Source organism: Euprymna scolopes, chromosome 46 (genome assembly GCF_053919585.1).
Source record: "Euprymna scolopes isolate OS-2025 chromosome 46, ASM5391958v1, whole genome shotgun sequence".
Lineage (NCBI taxonomy): Eukaryota > Metazoa > Mollusca > Cephalopoda > Sepiida > Sepiolidae > Euprymna > Euprymna scolopes.
In genome coordinates this window covers 155,965,264-155,991,998 of record NC_136527.1, presented here as the reverse complement: position 1 = coordinate 155,991,998, position 26,735 = coordinate 155,965,264, and the positions used below count along the sequence as shown (strand labels likewise).

General features: G+C 33.6%; 1 protein-coding gene across 1 annotated transcript; it reads left to right on the top strand.

The window, feature by feature from the left end:
* The first annotated feature begins 5,236 nt into the window (after positions 1–5,236).
* Positions 5,237–9,304, top strand: LOC145270489 (uncharacterized). The gene has a single exon (XM_080126153.1). The coding sequence runs from the start codon at positions 6,390–6,392 to the stop codon at positions 7,515–7,517; it is 1,128 nt and encodes a 375-aa protein (XP_079982279.1). The 5' UTR covers positions 5,237–6,389; the 3' UTR covers positions 7,518–9,304.
* The last annotated feature ends 17,431 nt before the right edge of the window (positions 9,305–26,735 follow it).

Sequence of the window (26,735 nt, the reverse complement as noted above, 5' to 3'; positions counted from 1 at the left end):
TCATGAGAAAATAATAATATTTACAAAATGTGTTTATTTAAATATGATTTATGATTCATGAGAAAATAATAATATTTACAAAATGTGTTTATTTAAATATAATTTATGATTCATGAGAAAATAATAATATTTACAAAATGTGTTCATTTAAATATGATTTATGATTCATGAGAAAATAATAATATTTACAAAATATGTTTATTTAAATATGATTTATGATTCATGAGAAAATAATAATATTTACCATAAAAAACAATAATTTAATTCACAGTTATTATTAGATATCTAAATACACAGATTTTTCGATATTTAATTTTTTAGGGTTTCACAATAATAGGGATTGTATTACTGTACACATAGATTCGAAAAAATTGTCAAAAACAAATATATAACAAATACATGTTATCAAAGGCAAGATAAGTTACTTTTCTACCTAAGTGGATATATTTTTCATGTTTTTATTCAATTTAACATGTTTATTCAGCTCGAAAAACATACAGTGTCTACCGATGTATTCGAAAATTCAGGATGGCGTCTGACTCTCTCTTTAACACGGTAACTTTGGGAAAAGGTGTTATAAATAAAAAAAACTAGACAAAATACTATTAAAAACCCGCCGAATATATGTCAACCTATGTCGCGGTAACATATATTCAGGAAGTTTTTTACAGTATTTTATCCAGTTTTTTTTTTATTTATAACACTTTTTCCCAAACTTATCGTGTTAAAGAGAGAGTCAGACGCCATCTTGAATTTTCCAATATGTTACATTGAATAAAAACACGAAAAATATATCCAGTTCAGTAGAAAAGTAACTTAGCTTGATTTTAATAATATTTATTTGTTATATATTTGTTTTTTGACAATTTTTTCGAATCTATGTGTACAGTAATACAGCCCATTTTTTTCTGTCTAAACTTACCGATTATGTAGCTAAAAATGATGTTTTATTTTTTAAAAATGTTTTATACAATATTTTAGATTTTAGATTAAGGATCAATTTCGTTCTTTTCTTATAAATTTTGCTTTAAATATGTTTATTGACCATCACAAATTAGTACAAACCTAATGTTGTAAAAAAAGATAATAAATGGTAAAACTTTATAATTTCACCTGGAATAGTTTACCATCGAAAAAAAAATAAATGAATAAAATGGTCAAAGTTATTTTTATTTATTGTTCTAACGTAAATTCATCACAATGTTTTTTTTTAAAGTAAATAAACGCTTCAAAATAAGTATAAAACAAAAAAGATTATCCAGGTAGGTAGAAGCATAAACGTTAACTTTTAGTAAGATTTAATTGTTATATATTGGTTTTGTTTTAAGTATTGTTTGTTTATTTTGTAAACTATAAAATAATCTTTTTGTTGGTTAAATTGTTAGATGAAAGTACAAGGACATTCTTCCCCATGTTAAAACTGGCATTCGAAATAGTAAAATTATTATTAATGAGGGAAGGCCATTTTTATTTGAATTTTTGTTTATTTTGTGTAAACTATACAATAATCTTTTTGTTGGTTAAATTGTTAGGTGAAAGTACAAATTAGTCTGCAAAGACATTCTACCCCATGTTAAAACTGGCATTCGAAATAGTAAAATTATTATTAATGAGGGAAGGCCGTTTTTATTTGAATTATTGTTTATTTTGTGTAAACTATAAAATGATCTTTTTGTTTATTAAATTGTCAGGTGAAAGTACAAATTAGTCTGCATGAACATTCTTCCTCGTGTTAAAACTGGCATTCTAAATAGTAAAATTATTATTAATGAAGAGAAGGCATATTTATTTGAATTAGGATCGAAAATGATATTACTAAAATATTTAACATTGAAATTAAAAAAAAAATCGACCTCTCTGCTATTTTTATATAAAACCAAACCAAAATAAATCGAATGACACTTTTTTATAATTACTATATTTATTATAACTCACAAAACTGGAAACTATTAACGATTGGTCCTTAAGTGGATGATCATTTTACATTAAATTAATACAGAAAAGAGATTCCCATTTAAAAACCTTAAATATAAATATTTTTTGTAATTCATTATTTGAGAATACTTTTTTATAACCTACTTTAAAATGTTATATATCTCTATTATATAAAAGAAACTTTGTGTGTCTGTGTTACTCCGCAACGGCTACGCTTGTTTTTTTATTTTTAAATTTATACGAATTTACTTTATGTGCCTTGCAATATCTTAAGATAGATTTTGTAGTGAAATGTCTCCGATAAGTATAAGTATCAATAATTGAAAAACATCTGATGAAAGAAGGAACAATTGATTGTGACTAAAGTTAACGCCTTATACGATCTAACATTTCATTTGAAAAGTTTCATTACCACACAAGAAAAATAGAAATAGATCTCATGGTTAAGAGCACAATTGAACCATAATACTGGATTTTTTGCTTTTTATATTTTAATTTATCTATTATCCTTACACAAGTAGAAAGGCCCAGCATATAAAATAAACAGTAGGTATTTTGATATGACATGCGAGGATTCTAAATGAATGTCTCTGTTTAGAGCACAATTGAACCATGAGAGCATGCATGGGCATTCAAATAATTTATAAAATCAACAGTAGGTTCTCTACAGTGCAATTTACAATGCATTGTCAACCAAGCCACACATATGAGGCCTGTGGGGGTTTTCTTTTGGTGTATCGCAGTGGGTCCTCAACTAGACAGGAAATAAAAAATGACCTTCAGACTATAGTGGAATGGGGCCGCAAATGGATGGTAACATTTAATGCTAGTAAAACTAAGATGCTCTCTTTTAACAATTACAAGACGCCTCTCCAACCCCTTATATCCATGACAAATAGCACCTTTCCTGAGAATTCTACCTTCAAACTCCTTGGCCTAATATTTGCGGGCAATATGAACTGAAACAAATACATAGAAGACATTGCCAAGGCTGCTGCAAAGAAGGTGGGTTCCCTCTATCGAGCTAGAAGACTACTCACGCTTGAGAGTATCCTGGACCTTTACAAGGCCACCATTCGCCCATGCATGGAGTATTGTTGCCACATCTGGGCTGGTGCATCTACCACTAGTCTCTCCCTCTTAGATAAAGTTAAAAAAAGAGTCATCAGTCCACCTTTATCACTGTGCCTGTTTTACAAATATTTTAATGGAATGTGTTCTGATGAATTCATTTCACTTGTACCTCCTCGACGTACATATCCCTGACAAACCCGCTTATAAGATCTCATCCCTTCACTGTAAATGTCCCTATATACCAGAAAGCTTTCTATTCCCTCGAATAGCTAGACTTAGGAATTCCCTTTCTGTTGCATGCTTCCTTGGCTGTACTGATATGCAAAAGTTTAAATGTAACATAAATATCTTGTTAATCCTTCCTAGATATGGCCCCAAATAGTAGCCCCTTACGTCCAAGTAGCGATATGCTTTGTAAGGATGAACATAAGTAATATATATATATATATATATATATATATATATATATATATATATATATATATATATATATATATATATATATTGTGTGTGTAGTACATTCTTTGCATATTCTACTTAAAGGCTATTGAAAGGTAGTAGCCAAAAAAGTAGGTTTGGATTTTTTTAGGTGGTAAACTGATTGTAAAAATTTACTTATTTTGTCTTTTTGGCAGTTATAGTGCATTTTTCAAAATAATATTTTTATAATTTATAACAGTTTTTACAATTTTCAACTACATAAAGAAAAACACACGTCATTAGTTTGGGGACAATTTCATAATGAATGAGAATCGCAACATTCATTAATAATTCTTTTTTTTATCACAGAGCTAAATCTAGATCACCATATTTTTGTTGAATTATATTGAAATTTTATTTTATTACCTATGTTTTTATCAAAATTATAATCGTATAATGTACAAACGTTTATTTTTATTACCTATATTTTTATTAAAATGATATCGTTTTCTTTGTTTTTATTAAAATTATATTGTATAGTTGCATTTTTTACATATTTTCATCGCTTTTTATTAAAATTATAATGTTTTTATGTTTTTATAAAAATTATAATGTTTTCTATGTTTTTATAAAAATTATGTTTTCTTTGTACAAACGTTCAAAGAAATATTTTAAACAAAGTCCTTCCTGTCATATGTTTTGAATGTCTTCATGAATAATTACGTTATTCAAAAAAAATTATTTAAAACTTGGTTGAAATTGTAAGAAATTTTTTCATAATGTTTTGACATTATTTGATAATTGATGATTAGTAAAAACTTGTTTGTACCGATATTTCAGAATTGGTGAAACATGTACAGCGTTATCAGTGAAAAGTTTGCAATTACATAAATTTTAATATTTAAGTGAATTAGAATTGAACAGATATATTTCCTAAAATAACTAAAAGAATGATATGATTTACAAATAGAAAACAATAGAAAAACATATTTTAAAACAATACAGAATTTCACTCAAAAATTTTTCATCAAAATAAAATTATAAACAAACACATATTAAAATAATGTCGATTTTCTTGGATAATTATGAATTATATGTATTTACTTGAAGAACGTTAAATTTTGATTGACCTTTTTTAATTTACTCTCATTGTAACAAAAAAGATACATGCATATTTATATACATGTATCTTTATCTATAAGTGTTTATTTTCTTATTATGATGAAAATCATATGAAAACATTGCAACATAAAGATACATGTATATTTATATACATATATATATAAATGTTTATTTTCTTACTATGACAAAAATCATATAAAACATTGTAACATTAAAATACATATATATATATATATATATATATATATATATATATTCTTACTATAAAATAATATAGGAACATTTTAACATTAATATACATGTATTTTTATATACATAGATAAATGTTTATTTTCTTACTACAATAAAATCATGTAAAACATTACAAGATTAAAATGCATGTATATATATATACAGATATATAAATGTTTATTTTCTTACTATGATGAAAATTATATATAACTATTGTAACATTAACATAAATGCACATATATATATATATTACTATGATGAAAATTATATAAAAACTTGTTATAATTTTAACTATTCTTATCAACACCTTTCTGTGTAAAGTTAAATTAATCTATTTTTTACATGTCTCCTGTAATATTTAACATTAACTTATTAATGAATGCCATCTAATAATATTGACGACAATAAACAGAATAATAATACGTGAATGCAATTTTATTTTTTGCAGATTTTCCTTATTAACCCCTACGGAATATGATTTATTAAACAATAATTGTAACAAATATCACCTGATTTGGAAGATTACAGATATGTGGGAAGATTTATATATTGGACATTATTATTCACGAATTTTATGAAATAGTTCTGAAACCATACCACACCTTGAAGGTAATATTAGTTTTTGTTAACTATGTGCTTAATTTTACAATAACTCCAACTAAGAGACAGAATCACAAATTGAGACGGATGAGACATCTACTGAAGTTTAATAAGTATGTGATTTTATTATAAAATAACACATTTAATGACACACGTGGGAACTTATATAGAAAAAAATATTGCTTTTTTAAAATGCGGGTATATTCTGTTTTTAAATAAGAGATAATAAATATTTTTTGGCATCTGGTAGGATGCTTTATCCTCAGCATTAAAAATAATAAATAAATCGAAACAAACAGAGAAAGGCAATATATTGCTTCATCCTTAGCATTAAAAATGATGAATAAATCGAAATAAACAGAGAAATAGAAAATGCCTCTGTAAAATACATAGAGTTTGTGGATAATCTTGCTCTGAGAAATCATCGATTACAGGAGATATAAGAACTCACTCTGTGGAAAAGCACTTTATTGAGAAGTGTAGAGATTCTAATTCAAGAAATATAACTTGAATATTACCTAAAAGAACCCATACTGGCGAATAGAAACTAGAATATTAGGGAGATATCAATCATACCAGTTATTATAGTTGCCACAGGGCTTATGAAGAACACGAAATCCTTCCTAATATTCCTGGGGAATAAAGTGCAAAAGAGACCCAGACAATTGCACTTAAGGGAACAACGAGGATAACATCAAAAGCAGTAGTGAAATGTCATCAGCTAGTTTGGCTGCTCCATACCCAGCATTACAATCTTCAAAGAAATAAAAAGGGGAAAAGCAACATTCTTGTGAAGTTTGAGTATATTCTTGTCTGAAACATAAAGATTAGTGATACATATGGAAACCAACACTGGGGAAAAGCCACATTCTTGTGAAGTGTGTGGATATTCCTATTCTGATAAATCAAGATTAGTGAACCATATGAGAACCCACACTGGGGGAAAGCCACATTCTTGTAATGTTTGTGGATATTCTTGTTAAAAAAAATCAGGATTAGTTAATCATATGAGAACTCACACTGGAGAAAAGCCACATTCCTGTGAAGTTTGTGGATATTCTTTTTCTAATAAATCAAATTTAGTTACACATATGAGAACTCATACCGGGGAAAACCCACATTCTTGTGAAGTTTGTGGATATTCTTGTTCTGAAAGATCAAGATTAGTCAAACATATAAGAACCCACACTGGAGAAAAGCCACATTATTGTGAAGTGTGTGGATATTCTTGTTCTGACAAATCAAGATTAGTGAACCATATAAGAACCCACACTGGGGAAAAGCCCCATTCTTGTGAAGTTTGTGGATATTCTTGTTCTGAAAAATCAAGATTAGTTAATCATATGAGAACTCACACTGGAGAAAAGCCACATTCTTGTGAAGTTTGTGGATATTCTTGTTCTATTAAATCAAATTTAGTTACACATATGAGAATTCATTCTGGCGAAAAGCCATATTCTTGTGAAGTTTGTGGATATTCTTGTTCTGTAAAAGCATATATGGTGAAACATATGAGACATCACACTGGGGAAAAGCCACATACATGTGAGGTGTGTGGATTTTTTTGTTATGAAAAATCCAGATTAGTTAATCATATGAGAACTCACACGGGAGAAAAGACACATTCCTGTGAAGTTTGTGGGTATTCTGGTTCTTTTAAATCAAATTTAATGAGACATATGAGAGTTCACACAGGAGAAAAGGCACATTCTTGTGAAGTTTGTGGATATTCTTGTTCTGTAAAAGCAAATATGGTGCAGCATATCAGAACCCATACTGGGGAAAAGCCGTATACATGTGATGTGTGTGGATATTCTTTTTCTCAAAAATCAAATTTACTGACACATGTGAGAACACACACTAGAGAAAAGCCACATTCTTGTGAAGTGTGTGGATATTCCTGTTCTCAAAAATCAGATTTACTGAAACATATAAGCACACACACTGGTATAAAGCCATATTCTTGTGAAGTGTGTCAGTATGCTTGCTCTCGAAAGTCCTTGTTAAAGATTCATATGAGAACTCACACTGGGAAAAAGCCACATACTTGTGCTGTATGTGGAGTATGTTGTTCTAGAAAATCAAATTTAGTGAACCATATGAAAACTCACACAGAGAACTTGAATGCCTACTAGACACTGTCCTCGAGTGTCTAAGGTCTCCCTGTACAGGGGTTTGTCAGAACAATCTTGCATGAGGATACTTTTTCCATAGAAGTAAATCCTGACCAAATTCAAATGAAAATGAAATCAAGAGTTGACTCCAGAACGAAGCTTAAAACTAACTTAAGTAAAATAATTAAAAAGGCCTCATTCTTGTAAAGTGTATGAAAAACAAAGTTAAACATGAGAACTCACTTTTTTCTGACATAAATCAGACTTATAAACATTTCTTGTGAAGTGTGTGACTATTTATGTCTAAAAAATCAAAGTGATCAAGCTTCTTGGCTTGACCATTACTCCTGATTTTAAATGGAACACGTACATCAAATCTGTTGCCAAGGCCGCTGGAAAAATGGTGGGATCTTTCTATCGATCCAGTAGATATCTCACTGCTGATGCAATTCTCTATCTATATAAGAGCCATGTACGTCCAAGGATGGAATACTGTTGCCACATCTGGGCAGGAGCTGCTAGAAAGGACTTGGCCTGCCTTGATAGAGTTCAAAATAGACTTCGTAGCCTCGTAGGGGATGTCCTTTTCTCTTCCTTGCAACTATCTCACAGAAGAGATGTTGCGAGTTTGTCTCTGATGTATCGTTATTTTCATGGAAAGTGTTCGACTGAGCTTCAATCTATGGTACCCCCTCGCAAAACCTTCACAAGAAACACTCGTCTAGCTGTAAACACTATCAATAATTCCCCCCACTCTTTATCTGTGCCTAAACCTAAACGTAGATTCCATGAACAAAGCTTTTTTTTATTAGAACTGCACGCCTGTGGAATTGTCTTCCGTTTTCCTGCTTTCCAGCTGACTACAATATGGTTGTCTTTAAGTCTAACGTAAATAAGTTCTTGATGAGCCGTTCCATATAAGTTATCAAATTTAACAAATTTTCATTACTAATGATTATTATATTGTCCAATTTCTACTGTACACTCTTTAACCCTTATCCTTGAGTGGCCTCTTGGCCTTGATAATGAGTTGATACCTATGAAAAAAAAAGAAAAAGTCCAATGTGAACAAGTTCTAATTGAATCGTTCCCCTAAGTAATCCAAGTTTCAAAATTCCCACTGTTTACTCTGCTAAAATCGCAATGACTAATGTATACCTATTAACCCTTATCCTTTAGTGGCCTCTGGGCCTTGATAAGTGGTGGCACCCTTGTAAAAAAAGTGATTAATATGAAAATTTAATAATAAAGTTTTCTTGCACAATGTAATAATATGCATATCGTCTATTCATAAATCAAGTTTACTGATACATATGAAAAGAACACACTTAGTAAAATCCTAGTGTCCGTGACGATGTTTTGAATCATCAAAGTCATATGATGTTGTGTCCCACTTGGATATACTAGGATGATTTGTAATAAAATAAACCTGTTTAAAGATTATATAAAAAAACACTAATTGAACAATAACAATCGGTTATGTTATAAAAGAGAAGAAACCACAATGTACATGCTGATAAACACTACTATTATTGCGGGTCATAAGAAAAAGTAAATGTAAGCATGGCTTGGATGGACTAGCAATACCCGTATCAAATGTGTCGCACTCGTGATACTACGATTGTTTAAATTATTCATCAGGTAATCAAAGAATAACTTCATATGAAGAGTAAATCTTTGCATAATTATGGAAGACAGACTTTTATTATATGTAGTTATTTAATAAAAACCAATTGCTTGCAAGTGTAAACGGTACCAAAATTGTTATTATATGTGGTTATTAGATATTAGTTATTCACACGATTACATATTCGATGGAAACAACATGATGTTTTTCAAAAAAATAAATTTTTTCTTTCATTTTTTGCATGTTTTACTGATTAAATTCAATAAAAAGAAAATATAATTTTCTTCGTAATTCATGAACTTTTGATTAATAAAAATAAATGCATCAAATTCACCAAATGAAGTAACTTTATGTAATTATCATTAATATTTATTAAAATATATTTAATACTGCTAGTGTTTATATCAATATCCATTAACATGTATTTAGTTTTATTTTTTTACCTCTTTTGAGCCCATGAGGATGCCAAATCCCAGTGTAAATGGATAACGATTCAGTTTCAGGCCTTAACGCATGTATATTTGAGTTGACCACGGTGAAAAAACACTATATAGTCAGACATATCAAGTTTTTGAGAAATATGAAAAAAGAGCCACAAAAAGGGGCATTATTAGTGTTGACATTAAAGTGAGAGTTATTGTCTTTTTGTAAAACATAAACACGTTTTATTAAATATAAGAGACATTGTGTAATTAAACCGTGAACATATATTTTACGCACATTTTTGGAAATTTAATATTCGTATAATTTGATACAAGGCTTGCCAATATAGATTTCCTTTTAAAATATTGCACATATATTGAAGTTTTCGGTGGATCTAATCGATATTTTTACAATGCATCGTCCACAAATGTTTCAAGCGTTTTAGAAATGTTTTTATTATATTTAAATTAGGTTTTCAGCTTTTTTTAGTTGAATAAGATTAACAGATTATTAACAATACTATTATTTGACCCAGGTGTTGTCTTTGTTTTATTATTCATTTAAATATAATAGTTAAATATGATAGTGATTGATAAATAATCATTTAATGTTGACAATCAATAAATAAAATTATCATCATATTGAGATTAAATAGAGAACATAATACGGCAGGTATATACTATTTACCTTGGATTTCCTGGATGTTTATAATACGCATACACTATTTATTTTGGATTTTTAAAATTTATTTTGGATCGCTGTGGACCAGTTGTAACCCTTACTTGCATATAAATAGAATTACTATCACTCTCTCTATGGTTTACGTCTGATTTCTTAATTAAATCCCAACAACTATCACTTCATGTTGGCAGCGGTGATGGTTCCCTGTATTTTATCCATTAACTAAAATTGAACAGGTGAGATCTATTAAAATTATACAGACGGTATTACGAAACAAAAGAAAACAGATTACACGCCTTGTAGTTAAATAATGTACACGACTCTATATTGGAAACGTTTTTTGTCATACCACATTTTAACAAAATTAGAATCTCGGAAATTAGAAATCATTGGTGCACTATATATATATATATATATATATATATATATATATATATAAATATATATATATATATATATATATATATACATATATATATATATAAAAACGTGTTCAAAACGGATTGAAGAACTTGTTGGGAATAGTTGTAAGCGTCTCTGAGGAGTGACTGGATGGAAGATTTACAGTTCTATGGACGAGAGGTAATTGTCCATCCTTTCACGAAACAGCTGTAAGAGCTTAACGCCAAAAAAGTTAATTTCTATTCATGTAGGTTGTGATTTTATTCAATTTACGTATATATATATATATATATATATATATATATATATATATATATATATATATATATAATTTCCAGACTGTGAGAGATTATATATTTATTCTCAATCAAGCAATTTCACAGCCAACAAACTCGAATCCAAAACTCATGTTTCGCCCGTATTTGTGCTCATCCGTTTAACATATTCGAACCCTGCATTCAAAACTCGAGTCTCTAGCATTCTAGGAAAGTACTCTGCCAGGTCTAAGATATATTGGAGAACGCCATTTACAATTATATTATTCTTTGACTCTTACTCCCTTTCCCCAGTGAATAGTACACGTCACATTGGGAGGTTTCACCAACACCTCACCCACTTCAGTAGTAGTTTCCTCACCCTCAACTCCTGTTGTTTTGTTGTAAGGATGAAGCCATTCATTAGATACTCTTGTTTCATTTTGTATGGTATATGTTGTACCAGAATGGGTGTGATGTATCTTCTCTCTGCAGCAGCCTTCATGGTACAATGATGTCTTTCCACTATTCCATTGCCAATTGGTCGAAATGATGACCTAAAAAATGCCGAACACCCCATTTGCCACACATCTCGAAAACTTTCAACCAAAAAGTAGATCCATTGTCCATTAACAATTCTGCACCTGGCTCTCTCTCCAAAAATACTTCCTCGACAACTTTCTGATCTCCACGCAGTTTCCGAATTAATATTTATCCAGATACCAATATAGATACAAATATACTGACCTAAAAAAAATGCCGAACGCCCCATTTGCCACACATCTCCTTGAAAACTTTCAACCAAAAAGTAGGAACATTAACAACTCTGCCCCTGTCCATCTCTCCAAAAATACTTTCTCGACAACTTTCCGATCTCCCACACAGTTTCCGAATTAATATCTATCTAAATAGCAAATCTCCTCAGTCCACAATCAACCATCGATACAGTGTGCAGCTATAGTGCGTGACATCAGTGGCCAACCGTTTCTTGTACTCCACTTCATGTAGTTCTCCTGTCTCATGTCTGAATAATACGAGGTCACTCGACTAGCATTCCCTGCCTCCTTGGCTTCTTTGGTAATTTCTGGGTTAACAATGTTCGCTGCCAACCAAATTGATGCATATTATGCAATTCTTTAACCTCCTCTGTTGCACAGCATGCAGAAGATACACTCTGTCCTTCCTGCAACGAAACCTTCTTTACTCGCGTCATTATACCGACCTTAGAACTCCTTAATAAGATCCGCATTTTTCGCTTGATCTGCAGCATTTTTTATCTTAATTCTTCTATCACCAGACCTGATGCTGACTCAGTATTTACTTTCATTCCCATATCAGGGCCAAGTAGATCACTTTTATAGTGTTATCTAGTTCAGTAAAATGTATATGGGAGTAGTGATTTTTATTCCTTAGCCATGTTTAATCTTCCACAATCACACCTATTATCTCTAATATGATACCCAATGCCAATAAAGTTTCCCACCAACTTTCCAAACTGAGAAAAGTCCTCACATTTCAAGTACTTCATTTCATCATTTGAAGACAAGGTTTCAGTTTCCATTTTGTCAGTTTCATTCCCAAGGCTGCCCTGCAGTCTAGCAACTATACTTGTTTTGCAGTTATTCCATACTCCTCAATATGATCTCTCATCTACCTCCTCCATAAGAACGTCAACAATATATGAATTAGTCGTCCCCTCGATTTCACAGTCCTTCTTCAATACCGTCCAGTACATTAATCATGTTTTTCAGAGTTGAACTTAGCCCAAATGCCAACCTCATCAGACAATACAGCTATCTCTTGTATTTGACCAGATTTTAACGGATTTGCAAATAAGCTGACTTAATTTCCGCATTACCTCTTCGCATACATCGATTCCCTCTCCGGCTAATCTTGTTCTTGATAGGCTGAATAAATGCCATAAGTGGCAGCACTCCTCTTTTTACTGAGAAATGCTTCAAGATTCCTCTTCTATCCACCCTCCACATCTTTCTCGAATTCTTTTCTTCTCTCTCCTCGCAATATGCTCTCATAATAATCCATTTTATTTCGTAGTTTTGGCGGCCCAGAGATTAATCAACACTCCATTGTCCACCTCTCACCATCAAACTTCGCCAGGAAATCATCATCCTTAATGCAGCAATTTTTCTGCTTTTTGATGTTCTTTCCACTTTCTACTCCTGTCATCCCTATCGCACCGAGGCATCCAAAAGCCACTTAACCTTTCCTCACCGTAACACCCCCAGCTGGTTGATTGCCTTTATACCTAGCACCATGTCACCACCATCGATCAGCTTATCCAATACAGTGCTCGCAGCACAATTTCACTATCACTTCATCCGTCGTCTCTCCCAGCCATCTCACCTCCCTGTGGCGGGATCGCCTCTGAGAGCAGTGGAGCTCCCAATTGGGAGGAGATTGAGACCCCCGAAACATTGAGTAAGGCAGAGCAACTATGCTGGTATTACCTGTTAAGCATTATTGGGTGCCCGGACAGTGGCAGGTAACCTAGCTGAAAGGATAAATTTATTGAGTTTTTGTAAAACAGACATATACTTTTATTGTTTGGGAAAAATGACAAAGGATGCCATTTAAATTTCGTTCTTGGCTTGTCGAAACCCAAGTGAAGGATGCCTGTCTTTTGCGTATAAGGTAAGCCTGCATGTCAAACTGTCAACCTCTCTGAGCGTGTGAATGGGATTGAGTTCTGATAACAGATTCTCAGATCGTGCAAGGCATCGGGACTTCCCCGGAATGACGCGCTGATCGATGATTGGTTTATTGGGTTACCCCAACCACTCCTTCCCTCGAAATATAAGCAAATGCCTGTGCCAAAATCTTAGATTGGAGCCGAATCTCGAGAGAAGTAAACACTACCCAAAGAGACGCCACCTCCTCGACCGCCACCACCGTAAAAAACGGAGAATAAGGTTCATGAGTGTTTTTATGTAATGAGATCGAACTGAACAATTGTACATATGTAACACACTTTGTAAATTTCATGAATTAATTTGAGTAGATTAGAAACATCTGAGTTTGTCTTCTTTTGACTTGCATGAGAAGCTAATTATTTTCAGCGGACGCTGGCATATCAACCCGATAACGAGTCCTGCGCCATGGAAGAATCGTGTAAAGAACTCTCGGAATGAAGACGATCATGACTATTGTGACTTCGAGGGGGATAGAGGTGATACCCTGCCATCCACAGTCCTGATAATGCTGGCTCCACTCCATGATTTAGCGACATTCCTTGCTAACAGCGTCGTGGCGCAGACTGTGTCAACAAGGACTTTGGCTCTTTTCTTGTTGATACTAATACCGCTAATTGTGGCAGTGCTTCATCTGGTGCCATTTCCGCATTGAAGCAACAGTTCCTCTTTAATCGTTTCCCTGATTTCGAGATGCGACACAATTTCTGCTGATGTGTTTCACCCGATCACAACTGTAGCAGATGATCCCTGGTCTCAGTTTCTTACATTCTTTAATCAGGCGGAGACCCTGGCACCGGAAGCACATTATGTCTCATTGCCACCTGTCTCTCATCATCCAAGAGATCAAGAGATCATTCACCTCTTTGTTAATAATCCTTATTATTCTCTGCAGATTTGCAGAAACTTCTTTTGGAAAACCGTTCACCAGGTACAACCTCACAGTCATTTCCAGGCTCCTTCCCACATAATCTGGCAATCCTGCTAGTCTCCTAATCTCAGAGGCGAAGACATCAACCAATTTACCAGTCCATCCGAACTTCGAAAGCTTGGCAATGCCTCAGGTTATGCTGTGTTATGCATAAATGTGAAATAATGTGACTTGGAACACGTGCATCTAGTTGGTAGGCAAGATTGCCATGTGCATCAAAGGGTCCCTCCACGAATGCTAATTTCGGTCTCTGTTCTAACAGGGTAAGGTCTCCTTTGCCTTCTTCCCGCATTTGCTGTTAAGTTGTGAGGACTCCCCCTTCTAAGTATAATAGTATCGACTTAATCACATCTTTAACTTTTCTCGCAATTTAACCAGGTTCTATCTCCAGTAAGGCATTTTTATCAAAGTGTTACGCCGAAATATCTCATGCTCTACAGAAGAATAGTTTCCAAGACGTTCTCTACAGAAGAATAGTTTCCAAGACATGCTCACCTATTTTTCCACCCTACTTCACAAAACGAAACAAAAAATGCCTTTCCCATCATTCACTTCCTTTTCCAAGCACATAAATAAGTCGGCCATCTTGTCCTTCTTTTCTCGTGGTGCAACACAGGTAAGCCCTTCATTATGTTTTTGCAGATAAACCACAGATACGTCATCACCGATGCTATTCAAAATAAACACAGATACGTCATCACCGATGCTATTCAAATAAACCACAGATACGTCATCACCGATGCTATTCAAATAAACCACAGATACGTCATCACCGTTGCTATTCAAATAAACCACAGATACGGCATCACCGTTGCTATTCAAATAAACCGCAGATACGTCATCACCGTTGCTATTCAAATAAACCACAGATACGTCATCACCGTTCCTATTCAAATAAAACTAATTAGTGATTATCAAAGGTTTCCTTCTGCATTATTGGCCACCTGCTGTACATACCTTCTATCGACAGATTAGCATAAATCGATGTCTTCCTCTCTCGTCGACAAACTTCTATTATTGGCCGCATCTATTTCACAGCCTCAACAGACAGACTGGTTCGAAATTTGTTTTTCCTCAGTCCAACAGAAACAGAACTTGTCATCATTCATCATTTAACTTTCGCTTTGTGATTTAATCTTACATGTCACATTTTCTATGATTTAATTTCTGCGAACGAATCTGTTTATCAAGACCTGTGTCATCATGACATGCAATTAGTGAAACCCATGCCAAAATCCAGAGTAGTCCACTTACTCGCTACATACAGTATTTAACCATTGCTTGATAGCATTGGAAAATCGTTTGTTTCAATTACAACGCTCTTTGGATCGATATATTCATCATAAGACTTGTCTCTACGTAATTCAAGTAAACTGACTTTAGTCTTCTGTCCTGTTCTTTACAAAATATTTTAGTAAAATGTCTATATTTTTATCGTATGTCAGTTAAATAAATATTCCGAGATCCTTACGAGTTCAAAAAAGCACTTATACAAGAGAACTATGCAATATGAATACCCACGGATCTTCTTTATAGCATTAGATGTAAAAATATTCACAAACGTGAACTTATCCTTGGGATATTGGATTGTTGAGCTCGGTGATGCATCCAGTGACCTGACCACTTTGGCCGATACTGTTGTCATCTGTAACCAATTGGCTTGAACTCCTCAGCAAGAGTCTCGGGCGTGAAAAACTATATATTGAAAATTATTGCAAACCTTGCAACAATGACAAAACTCCTTCAGAACAAGGCCACGACATATGTTACTTGGACATCTTAAAATTTGCAGCAAGCAACACTATTAAAGAAGCAATCATATACCTACATTTTCTTATGTACTACGACGCATACAAGGGTCTGTATTCTCGAAAATGATTCATGCAAATATGCGTTAGGAGAAGCATTAACAAAGGTTGGCAAACCAGTTACATTTGCGAGTCGAGCTCTAACATACCAAACAAAGATGTGCACAAATTAAAAAGGAAATGCTGGCACTTGCATAACCTAGAAACATTTCACCGCTATACGCACGGAAGAGAAGTGATAGTTTTGACTGACCTTATCTCAATCAGCTAAAAGCCGCCATCAGATTCACCAAAACAGCTACAGAACCTCCTGCAAGTGGCCCAGCAATAGAAGTACACACGTTAATATAAGTCCAAGTAAGATATATGATTGGCAGATACGCTGTCACGAGCACCAGCAAACAAGTCAGGGTTGGAAGAAGTAACATCAATGAAACATCTGACAATGTAACCGATATGAGACCACAAGCTCGCAGAAATTCGTCAAAAGACAATTAAAGACTGCAATATGAGAATATTGGCAGAAGTAAACGCTAAAGAGTGACCAGGCGATAAGGAATGCCTGATCAATTCCATCAAGTTGTTCTTCAGTTACAAAGATGAACTCATTGTACAACATGGACAGAGCATAGTCATACTGAATGCTATACGGACCGAGATGAAGCAAAAGGCACATGCCGGCCACCTAGGCATAAACACGCGTCTGCAAAGAGATTATACAATACATTGAAGTCTGTGGTACCTGCGCAACCTATGAATATCACCAGCCAGCATAAGCCCAAATAGCACCTGTCCCAGTAAGACCTTGGCAACAAGTAGCAGCAGACCTCCTATCGTGGGGAGGGAACAGCAGAGTGGATAGACATGACGATTTCTTTGGAATTGACAAACTGGATACACTCACATTAGAAGCTTTGATTGAATATATAAAAGCGCAGTTTGCACGCCATGGAATTCTAAAGGTATTGATCTCCAACAATAATCCTCAATTCTCATAAAAAACTTTCAGAAAAAAATTCAAGGAATGGCTGTTCAAACACGGAACAGTATCACCCGGAAACAGCCAAGCAAATGGTCCGGCCGAAGCAACAGTAAAATTAACAAACACCTGTTCTTCAAGGGCAAAGCATTCGGAGCTGTTGAACCTATGCTACACACACACACAAGGACTAAGCATCAGCATAGCACAAACATTAACATCCATGATGAGAAAAGTAAAAGAAGAGTCAGAGACCATGAAAGGCTCCAACATCGGTGACAATGTTCGAGTTCATCCAGTGGAGGGAAGCAGTAGTCCGAAAGCTAATGACTGGTAGGTCATAAACGAGGAGGCAAGATACTGCGCAAAACAAACGATTCCTGCGCAAAACACCCGAGTCAAAACATTCCCATAACATAATAAAGCAGATGTGTTATTGGCAACTCCAGTAACTCTCGCTCCTCCTTTTTTGTCCCTCAGTCCTCATTCAAATGAGTTATTTTTCTGACAGAGGGCGAAGAAAAAGCTGTTTTAAAGGTCGGTAGTACTTGATGAACAGTAGTCTGATATATCGGAAATTTTTCTGTCTCTATGACTATACTTGTGGCCATGTCAGTAGTAAGGGTGCTGAAGGTAAACGTTTCGTCTGGGCTGACGTTATCTGCCTGATAGTCAGAGACCCGAACATTGGATAAACCACTAAGGAGGCTGTCCTAATAGCAGGCGCAAAGTACTGGGACTGTTGTATTGCCATTTGGTGAATGGATTCTGGACCATGCAGTAGTCTCTTGTGGGGTCTCTCGATGCCATACTAGTGGGTAATTATTACGGCTTTACATTTTCATGGGCTACAAAAAAATCCTGTCTTGTTTCTCTTACTTTCCCTCTTTATCCTGCTCTATGAAGTATGCCGACCTGTTCCACAAATCCCAAAACCTCAACATGAAACATCTCCAGAAAAAAAACTTGAATAAACCTAGAACCCCATCTTCCAACGTAGACCCCTACTACCATGTCTCCTTCTCCAACATCAGGGGTCTACGTTCCAACCTTCCAGAGGTTGAAACACAATTACAGGAGACGACACCGGACATATTCTTTCTAAGCGAAACTGGAATAGGGCCGACCACTTCCCTAGATGAGTTCATAATTAACGGATACTCTAACTTAACATCTAAATCTGACCCCCAAGATCACCATTGCATGGAATATATGCCTACATTAAGGAGGACTTCCTATGTGGCAGGGATATCTCTGGAGATGATCCTAATTTAACTTATATGTGGTTTGCGCTTGTTTACACCACTGCAGTTATATTTGCCCTCTATCGACCCCATAACAGATGAGTTACTATCTTTAAGAGCATATCTGAGAAAATAGACCATATCCTGTCTGCACATTCCTCAGCTTACATCCACATCTGTGGTGACTTCAACGTCCATAACGTGGAATGGCTGACCCACTCAAATAAGACGGACGATGGAGGTTCTGTCATGATTTTGCAATTACTTATGACCTCACTCAGATTGTTTGCGAGCCCACCCGTGTGCCCCATACTACAAGCCTCCTAGACCTTTTTCTCTCAACTTCCCCTGAGCTATGTTCATGTTCCGTTCTTTCTCCTCTAGGATCCTCTGACCACTCCGTTGTATCAGTTAAGATAAACATGAAATGTAATAAGTCCCCAGACGTACCCCTCCACCGTACTGTATACCGATACTCCGTGGCTGACTGGGATAGCTTCCGTACATTTATATCTGATCTACCTCTGCATTCTATGTTTAAAAAGGATGTGTCCTCTATAGTATCAGACCACACCGAATGGTTAATTGAAGGCATAGACCGTTTGATACCATCTAAAAAATTCCAACAAAAACTTACCAGCCAACCATGGTTCTCCCCAGAATATGCGTCTGCCATCGCGCAAAGAAGTCACTTTTTCCATAGCTACCAACGTAATAGCTTCACTGAGACTAAAGCTGCTTTAAGGACCGCCAGAAACCACTGTAAAAGAGTAATAAAATATGTAAGAGAGCTATATGCCCAGTCTGTTAAATCCAAAGTAGCTGATAAGCGGCTTGGTCCCCACCAGTTTTGACAAAAAACAAATAGGATCTTGAACAGACGTGTGCGTTCTATTCCAACCATTATCAATAAACCAGAGGTCATCTCGTCAGCTTCAGACAAGGCCAAACTATTTGGAAAGACCTTTGCAACTAATTCTACCCTATGCGACGAAGGCCATCAACTCCCCATATTTCCTCCTATAACACAAAACACGCTAGGTATCATACAAATATATGTGCATGAGGTCGCCAAGCTAATCAAGAACCTTGATTCCAGTAAAGCAACTGGCCCTGACGGCATCCCAATTATAGTGTTAAACAAAGCATCAACCAGAATTCCTCCCATACTTCCGAAACTGTTTAAGCGTTGCCTTAAGGAGAAGTGCTTTCCAACACCCTGGAAAACCTCATCAGTATGCCCTGTATTTAAGAACTCAGGTGATAAGCCATCTCCCTCTCAGTACAGACCAATAAGAGTCCTGTGTGTTATGAGTAAGTTGCTGGAATCCATATTAAATAGAGAAATAGTCAACAACCTCAGCAGAAATAACCTTCTTAGTGACACACAATATGGTTTCCGTTCTGCAAGATCTACCGCAGATGTGATAATGGTTATTTCTCATAGGATTAGTGAATCTCTTGACAAAGGATTCCTTTCTAGGACAATTGCTCTTGAGATATCAAAGGCCTTCGACAAGGTATGGCATAAAGGCCTACTTCCCAGGATTTCCAGCTACGGTATAACCGGAAATGTTCTCTCTATCATTAAATAATTTGTCTCTGATAGGCTCATAAGAGTAGTTGTTGATGGGCAAAAATCAGAGGCCCACAATATTAATGCTTGAGTCCCTCAAGGGTCCATCCTGGGTCCAACTCTCTTCCTGACCTACATCAATGATCTCCCTAAACACATACTTAAATCATTCGTTGACATCTATGCTGGTGACACGACCATCTACGGCAACACATCAAAGGCTGTAAATGACAAAGATTCTCTCTCCTATGATCTTGAGCGCATGGTTCAGTGGGGGAAAACGTGGCTGGTTACCTTCAATGCATCTAAAACCAAACTCCTATCTTTACATCATCAACGCTCTGATCCCCATCTGGCATCAATTAAAATGGATGATGCTGGTCTAGGAGAAGCCCCATGTTTTGACAAGCTTCTGGGTTTGACCTTCACTCCTGATCTGAAATGGAACACGTACATTAAGTATGTTGCCAAGGTCGCTGGAAAGATGGTGGGATCGTTCTACCACTCCAGAAGATATCTCACTACTGATGCAATTCTCTATCTATATAAAAGCCAAGTACGTCCAAGGATGGAATACTGCTGCAATATCTGGACAGAAGCTGCTAAAAACAGCCTATCCTGCCTTGACAGAGTACAAAATAGACTTTGTGGCTTAGTGGGGGATGCCCTTTTCTCTTCCCTGCAACCTCTCTCCCACAGAAGAGACGTTGCTAGCCTGTCTTTGTTTTATCGTTATTTCCATAGCAGGGGCTCGTCTGAATTTCAATCTCTGGTCCACCTTCGCCAATCTTTTACGAAAAACACTCGTCTAGCTGAATCTAATCTCAAAAACTTTCCCCACTCTTTATCTATGCCTAAATCGAAGCGTATATTCCATGAACAAAGCTTCTTTCTTAGAACTGCACGCATGTGGAACTCTGTTCCATCTGCCTGCTTCCAACCTGACTACAACCTGGATGTCTTCAAGTCCAAGGTAAACAAATTCCTGATGAACTGCCCCCTTAAGTAGACACTTTATTAAATCTCCACACTAACGTGCTGTACTTACAATAACCCTTATACCCGAGTGGCTTCCGGGCCTTGATAATTGGTTACCACCTTGTAAAAAAGTAGCGCTTTTTTCAAATAGTCGTTTAAAAAAATTCTTTTATTTAAAAAATACATGAATTTAAAATATAAATTTGGATAAATTCTTAACAATGAAGAATGGAACTACACATTCAATAGTATTTTTATAGGTAAGTATTTTTTTTAACTTATGTCGATTTTTTATAATCGAAGTAAGTAAAATTTCGTTGATTTTCTTCAAATCTTTGTAAAAGAAATTATTTAAAAAAGCAAATATTGCATAATTCGCTATTAAACCTGTTATTTTTTTTTAATTTGGTCTTTGCCCCTTTAATTAAAAAAGAACAGAAAAGGGGGTTGAATTATATTTTTCAAGTAGTTATACGCTTGTAAAGATAGGAAGTCGAATTATTCAATTTTTTACGCATTCATAAGATCAGTTTCTAACATTGCTATCGAAACGGTGACTTGATCATTTTGTATTTCCTTCTTAAAGTTGTTTATGTGAAATGTTCTGTCTCAAAAAATAAAAAGTGATTTTTGCTCAACAAACGTGTCTTTGTTTAATTCGTCTTAATACTTATTTATTTATGATTTATTAATTGGTACTTGCACAATTTAATCAACACATTAAAAAATGAAAATATCGAAAAAAGGTTATATCACACGTATTCGTTTTGAACAGATCTCCGAAAAAAAAAATTGACTTAATTTGATCGATTTTTTTTTGTTTTGTTTTGTTGTTTGTTTACAGCGTAAAAACACGTTTTTATGAAAGCACGTTGAAGGCAGGCATCTTGGAATTTTGTAAAAATGTTTGTTTGGATTTTAGAACACACCATTGAATGTAGTTAGATTTATTCAAATAATAATGAAATGTTCAGTTTTACAAAAATAAACCTCATTTTTCATATTTTCCTACATTTTATTTTTATTGAATTGTACACACAAAAAGAGAAATTTACCAAAAAATTCCGTACAAGCATTGACAAATATACTCTAAACTTGATAGGAAAATTAACCGACACACTCATGAACGGACATTTGTTTTTACACGAGGAACGAAATAATGATTACACCGTGTTATTACGGTGACCTAAATTCATTGTTTGTTAGAAGTTGATTTCTTTTCTTTGTTCTGTTTGATTTTTTCTTTAAATAATTTCACGTTTAAATCGTGTTTTTCATCTTTTAATTTTGATTCTTTTATATTTTCATATATTTTATTTATTAATGAATTGGACACACAACACAAAAGTTGTATCAATTTACTAAAGAAATCATAACAAACAAAAACAGATTTTCTGTTTTGTATACAAAAGAAAATAAACGAATTCATCCCGTCATTTGTCGTAATGAATTCCTGAAATGCAAGGTAAGATTTTTTACGCCTTTAAAAAAATTAATGGTATTTTTTTTTTAGATTAGATCCACCTCCACAATTTTCTTTTAAATGACGACTTTTATAAGTTTTCTACTATGCTGAATACGGAAATCGCATTGAAATTTTGCAGAAATAATTAGTTATCGAGATATAAAAAGTTGTATTATGCATTGTATTCGTTGGCGGCCATCGTTTTTACGCGCGCCATAAACAACTCTATGCGCTTAAGAAAGATGACCGCCAAAGAATACAATGCATAATACAACTTTTTATATCTCGATAACTAATTATTTCTGCAAAAGTTCAATGCGCTTTTCGTATTCAGCATGGCCAAAAACTTTAAAAGTCGTCATTTAAAAGAAAATTGTGGCGGTGGACCTAATCTGAAAATTTACAAATTAATTCAAGAGATAACAAAATATTTATTTGATCATGCTTTATTACAAACGTGAATAAAAAAAAATATGAATCTCCGATTAAAAAATCTCCTAAAAATATTTGATTCAATGTAACATTTATATTTTTTGTCCAAAAATGTATTTATTTTAATAAAACTTATGTTATTTCTGAGAAAATTATAATGTCCACCATAAACACAATATTTTTTTTTTCGAATTTATTCGAATTGCTGTCTACATTTTACCTATTATGTCGCTAGAGAATTTCATTTGAATTCTTGTTTAATCCAATATTATGTAGCTAGAAAATCCCGTTGGATTGTTTATGTTTTATCCAATGTTTTGCATTTTAGAATGGCGATCGCTTCCTTGTGTAAAGTTTACATAAAGTGAACCCCCATTTATTGACCATTACTAATTGGAAATTAATGTAGAAAAAATATTGGTAAATTTTCACAATCTAACCCATCGTAGTTAATTAACTTTGTGTGTGTGTGTGTGTGTGTGAGTGTGTGGTGTTTACACTTCACATCCTTTAAAACATCCACAAATAAGCAATTAAAAAAAGATAAACATTTAAGACTTTCGAGTTGGGATCACTTAAAGTTTAGATAAAGTGAGCTCCGGTTTATTGATCATTACTAATTAGCAAAAATGTATGTAGAAATAAAAGTATTATTTTAGAAAAAGCGCGAACTCGGACTAGTAGAAAACAAAATTTTATTGTAGATTTCAGTGTGCTAAAAATCTGAAAATAATTTTGGAGATATTGATATTTTTCTAAAGGATCATTTTCTTTGTATTATCAGCTATAATTGCGTAAGTCGGCTGACTGCGCATACACATAGATCGAAATCTGCAATAAAAATAGTTCACACTTCTCTGATACATTATTTATTTTTTTATTTTGTTTATAATTTTTGTATTTATTTTTTTATTATTTTTTATAATTTTTATATTTTATTTATTTTTTAACGTAAAACAAAGGATGATTAACTGAAATTACATAAACAAATAAATGATGCATTGTGATGCATTGTTTTCTTTTTTTTAATTATTTGAACTAATGAAATGTAATTTTGTTTTACTTTCATCTAACAATTTAATAAAAAAGGCAGAAAGAAATATCATAAAAACATGACAGAACAAAAAAAAGAACACATAAATTTGGGAAACGGTTTTTGTAATTTAATCTAACAATTTAATTAAAAAAAGGAAAGAAACCCTTTAAAACGCAGTAACACCCATTATTTCATCATCCCCCCACCCCAATTAATCTCTGGTTATGCGAACACATTAATTAATTAATTAATTAATTACATAATTAACTTCTAATTTCAGATAAATCCTACCCCCACACAGTAGAGATCCCTAGATGTAAAAGATCTTTCTACTCCAGTAGTTTCTTCCCCAGAACCGCTAGACTCTGCAATTCCATTCCAGGTCCCTGCTTCCCTAACTGTACTGACATGCAGAAGTTCAAGTGTAACGGGAACCAAGATCTTGCTGCCCAAATCCCAATATAGTGCCCCAGTAGTTGCTGATCCTGATTGTAGCCCCCTACATCAAAGTGGCAATGTGACTTGTTTGGGGTGAAAATGTAATTAAAAAAACAAACAATTTAATAATAAAAAAAGGCAGAAAGAAACATCATAAAAACGTGACAGAATTTAAAAAAAAAACACTTAAATTTGGGAAAGGTTTTTTGTAATTATTCTGTTCTTTCACCTAACAATTTAATTAAAAAAGGAAAGAAGCTCTTTAAAACGTAGGAACACCCATTGTTTCATCCCCCCCACCTCAATTAATCTCTGGTTATGCGAAAACATTAACTAATTAATTAACTAATTAACTTTTAATTTCAATTTTACTCGCAAAATCAAATTTGCATTTCACTTCTATCCACATTTTTGAATTCTTTAAATTTGGATGTCACTGTTATGCACATCTTTGGATTCTTTTTTATTTCACTTCTCTTAAAATAAACTTTTTGTGGCCTTAATTAATTAATTCAGTTTTTTCTCTTTACTTTTAAAATAATGTTCGCCTGTGATGAATGCTCCAACAATATTTCAAAAGTATTTATATATTCTATAAGAATTCGTTCATGTCATTGGAGTTTTTGCAAAGACCCAGTGCGATACCAACTGCTGCCAGGTGTACACAGTGTGGCAAAGACTGCAGCTTTTGAGAACATGGAGGCACGGGTGAATGGCGTTGTAACAGTAACTTCATCACCGATAACACCATGCAAGTGACTATAAGGGCACATTTTTGCAGAATTCCTATATGGCTCCATAGAAAATAATTCTCTTCATGAATCATTGGTCTTTTTGTAGCAAAGTTACAGACTTCTGGTTTGCGAACCAGAAGTCTATCAGTGGCTAAAACATCGTTGTCGAAATAGACAAAACCTTTGCTGGTATGCTGTAAAAATCAGAAAGGCCGACCTCTACTACAAATTTGGATCTTTGAGCAGGTGTCAAAAAAATTGCTATCTCACTCATGTGGCTTGTCAGAGACATGAGAGACAAAATACTCTACTCCCTCTCATCCAAAAATGCATATGTGGAGAATCCATTATAGTATGTAACTGGTGGCGGGGGCGTATCACTCCCTGAAGGGCAGGGTACACTCACTATATCGGGAATCATTCAGAAAACTTGGTGGATCCATCAGACAGCAAGGTCCACATGCAAAACATTGAAAGATTCTGCAGGGATCTTTAGGAGTGGGGCAACCAACCAGGTATTAGAGACAACTATCTATGCCAGTATCTAGCAAGATACTTATTTATAAAATTTATAAAAGATCAAGGTGGAAAGGAGGCTTTATATCTAAATCTGATATCTCGTTCTAAATTCAAAATAAAGTGTTTCTTTTCAGTCACGTTTTTAGGGTGTTCAGAAATAATCACTTTAAATCGTTAGACGAAAGTACAGAATAATTACAAAACACCCTCACCTCCCTTTTATTTTACGTGATTTCGGTTCTTACTAAGAATTCATCTGTAAAAAATTGGAAAAATAAAAATAAATACAAGAAATATAAAAATACACAAAAAACAAAAATTATAAAAATAAAAAAATAAATACAAAAATGATGTAAAAAATACTAAAAAATAATTACAAACAATTATACAAAACCAAAAACCCATAAAAGTCGTTTACACGATGTAAAATAAAAATAAATACAAAACATCATAAAAAATAGTTAAAAAATAGATTTTTTAAAATTATAAAAAAATAATTACAAAAATTAGAAAAAATAGTAAAAACAGAAATACAAAAAATTTATAAAAAAAATAAAACATACATACAAAAATAATAAATAAATACCAAAAAATTATAAACAAAAACAAATCAAAATAAAAAAAATTTAAATGATGTATGGGAAAAACATGAATTATATTTCGGTCTGTGCACATGCACAATCATCGGTTTTACGCCATTATAGTTAGTTTTACAAGGAAATTAATACTTTAGAAAAATATCTCCAAAACTATTCATTTGCTATGGTTTTCAGATTCTTTTTCACCACAATAAAATCGTTTCGAGTTTACGCCTTTTCTAAAAGTTTACTAAAATAAATATTTATAAATTTTTACAATCTTATCCAGTACAGTTTATTTAAATAAATATTTGTAAACTTTTACAATCTTATCCAGCAATTAATTAGTTAATTTATAAATTAGTTAATTTGCTAAAAATGTTATCCAAAATCTACTTTTTTCCTATTACACTTCCAATCCGCAAA

What these genes read in the sequence shown, in the direction of transcription:
- LOC145270489 (XM_080126153.1), top strand. Translation starts at nt 6,390, where the DNA reads ATGAGAACTCACACTGGAGAAAAGCCACATTCCTGTGAAGTTTGTGGA.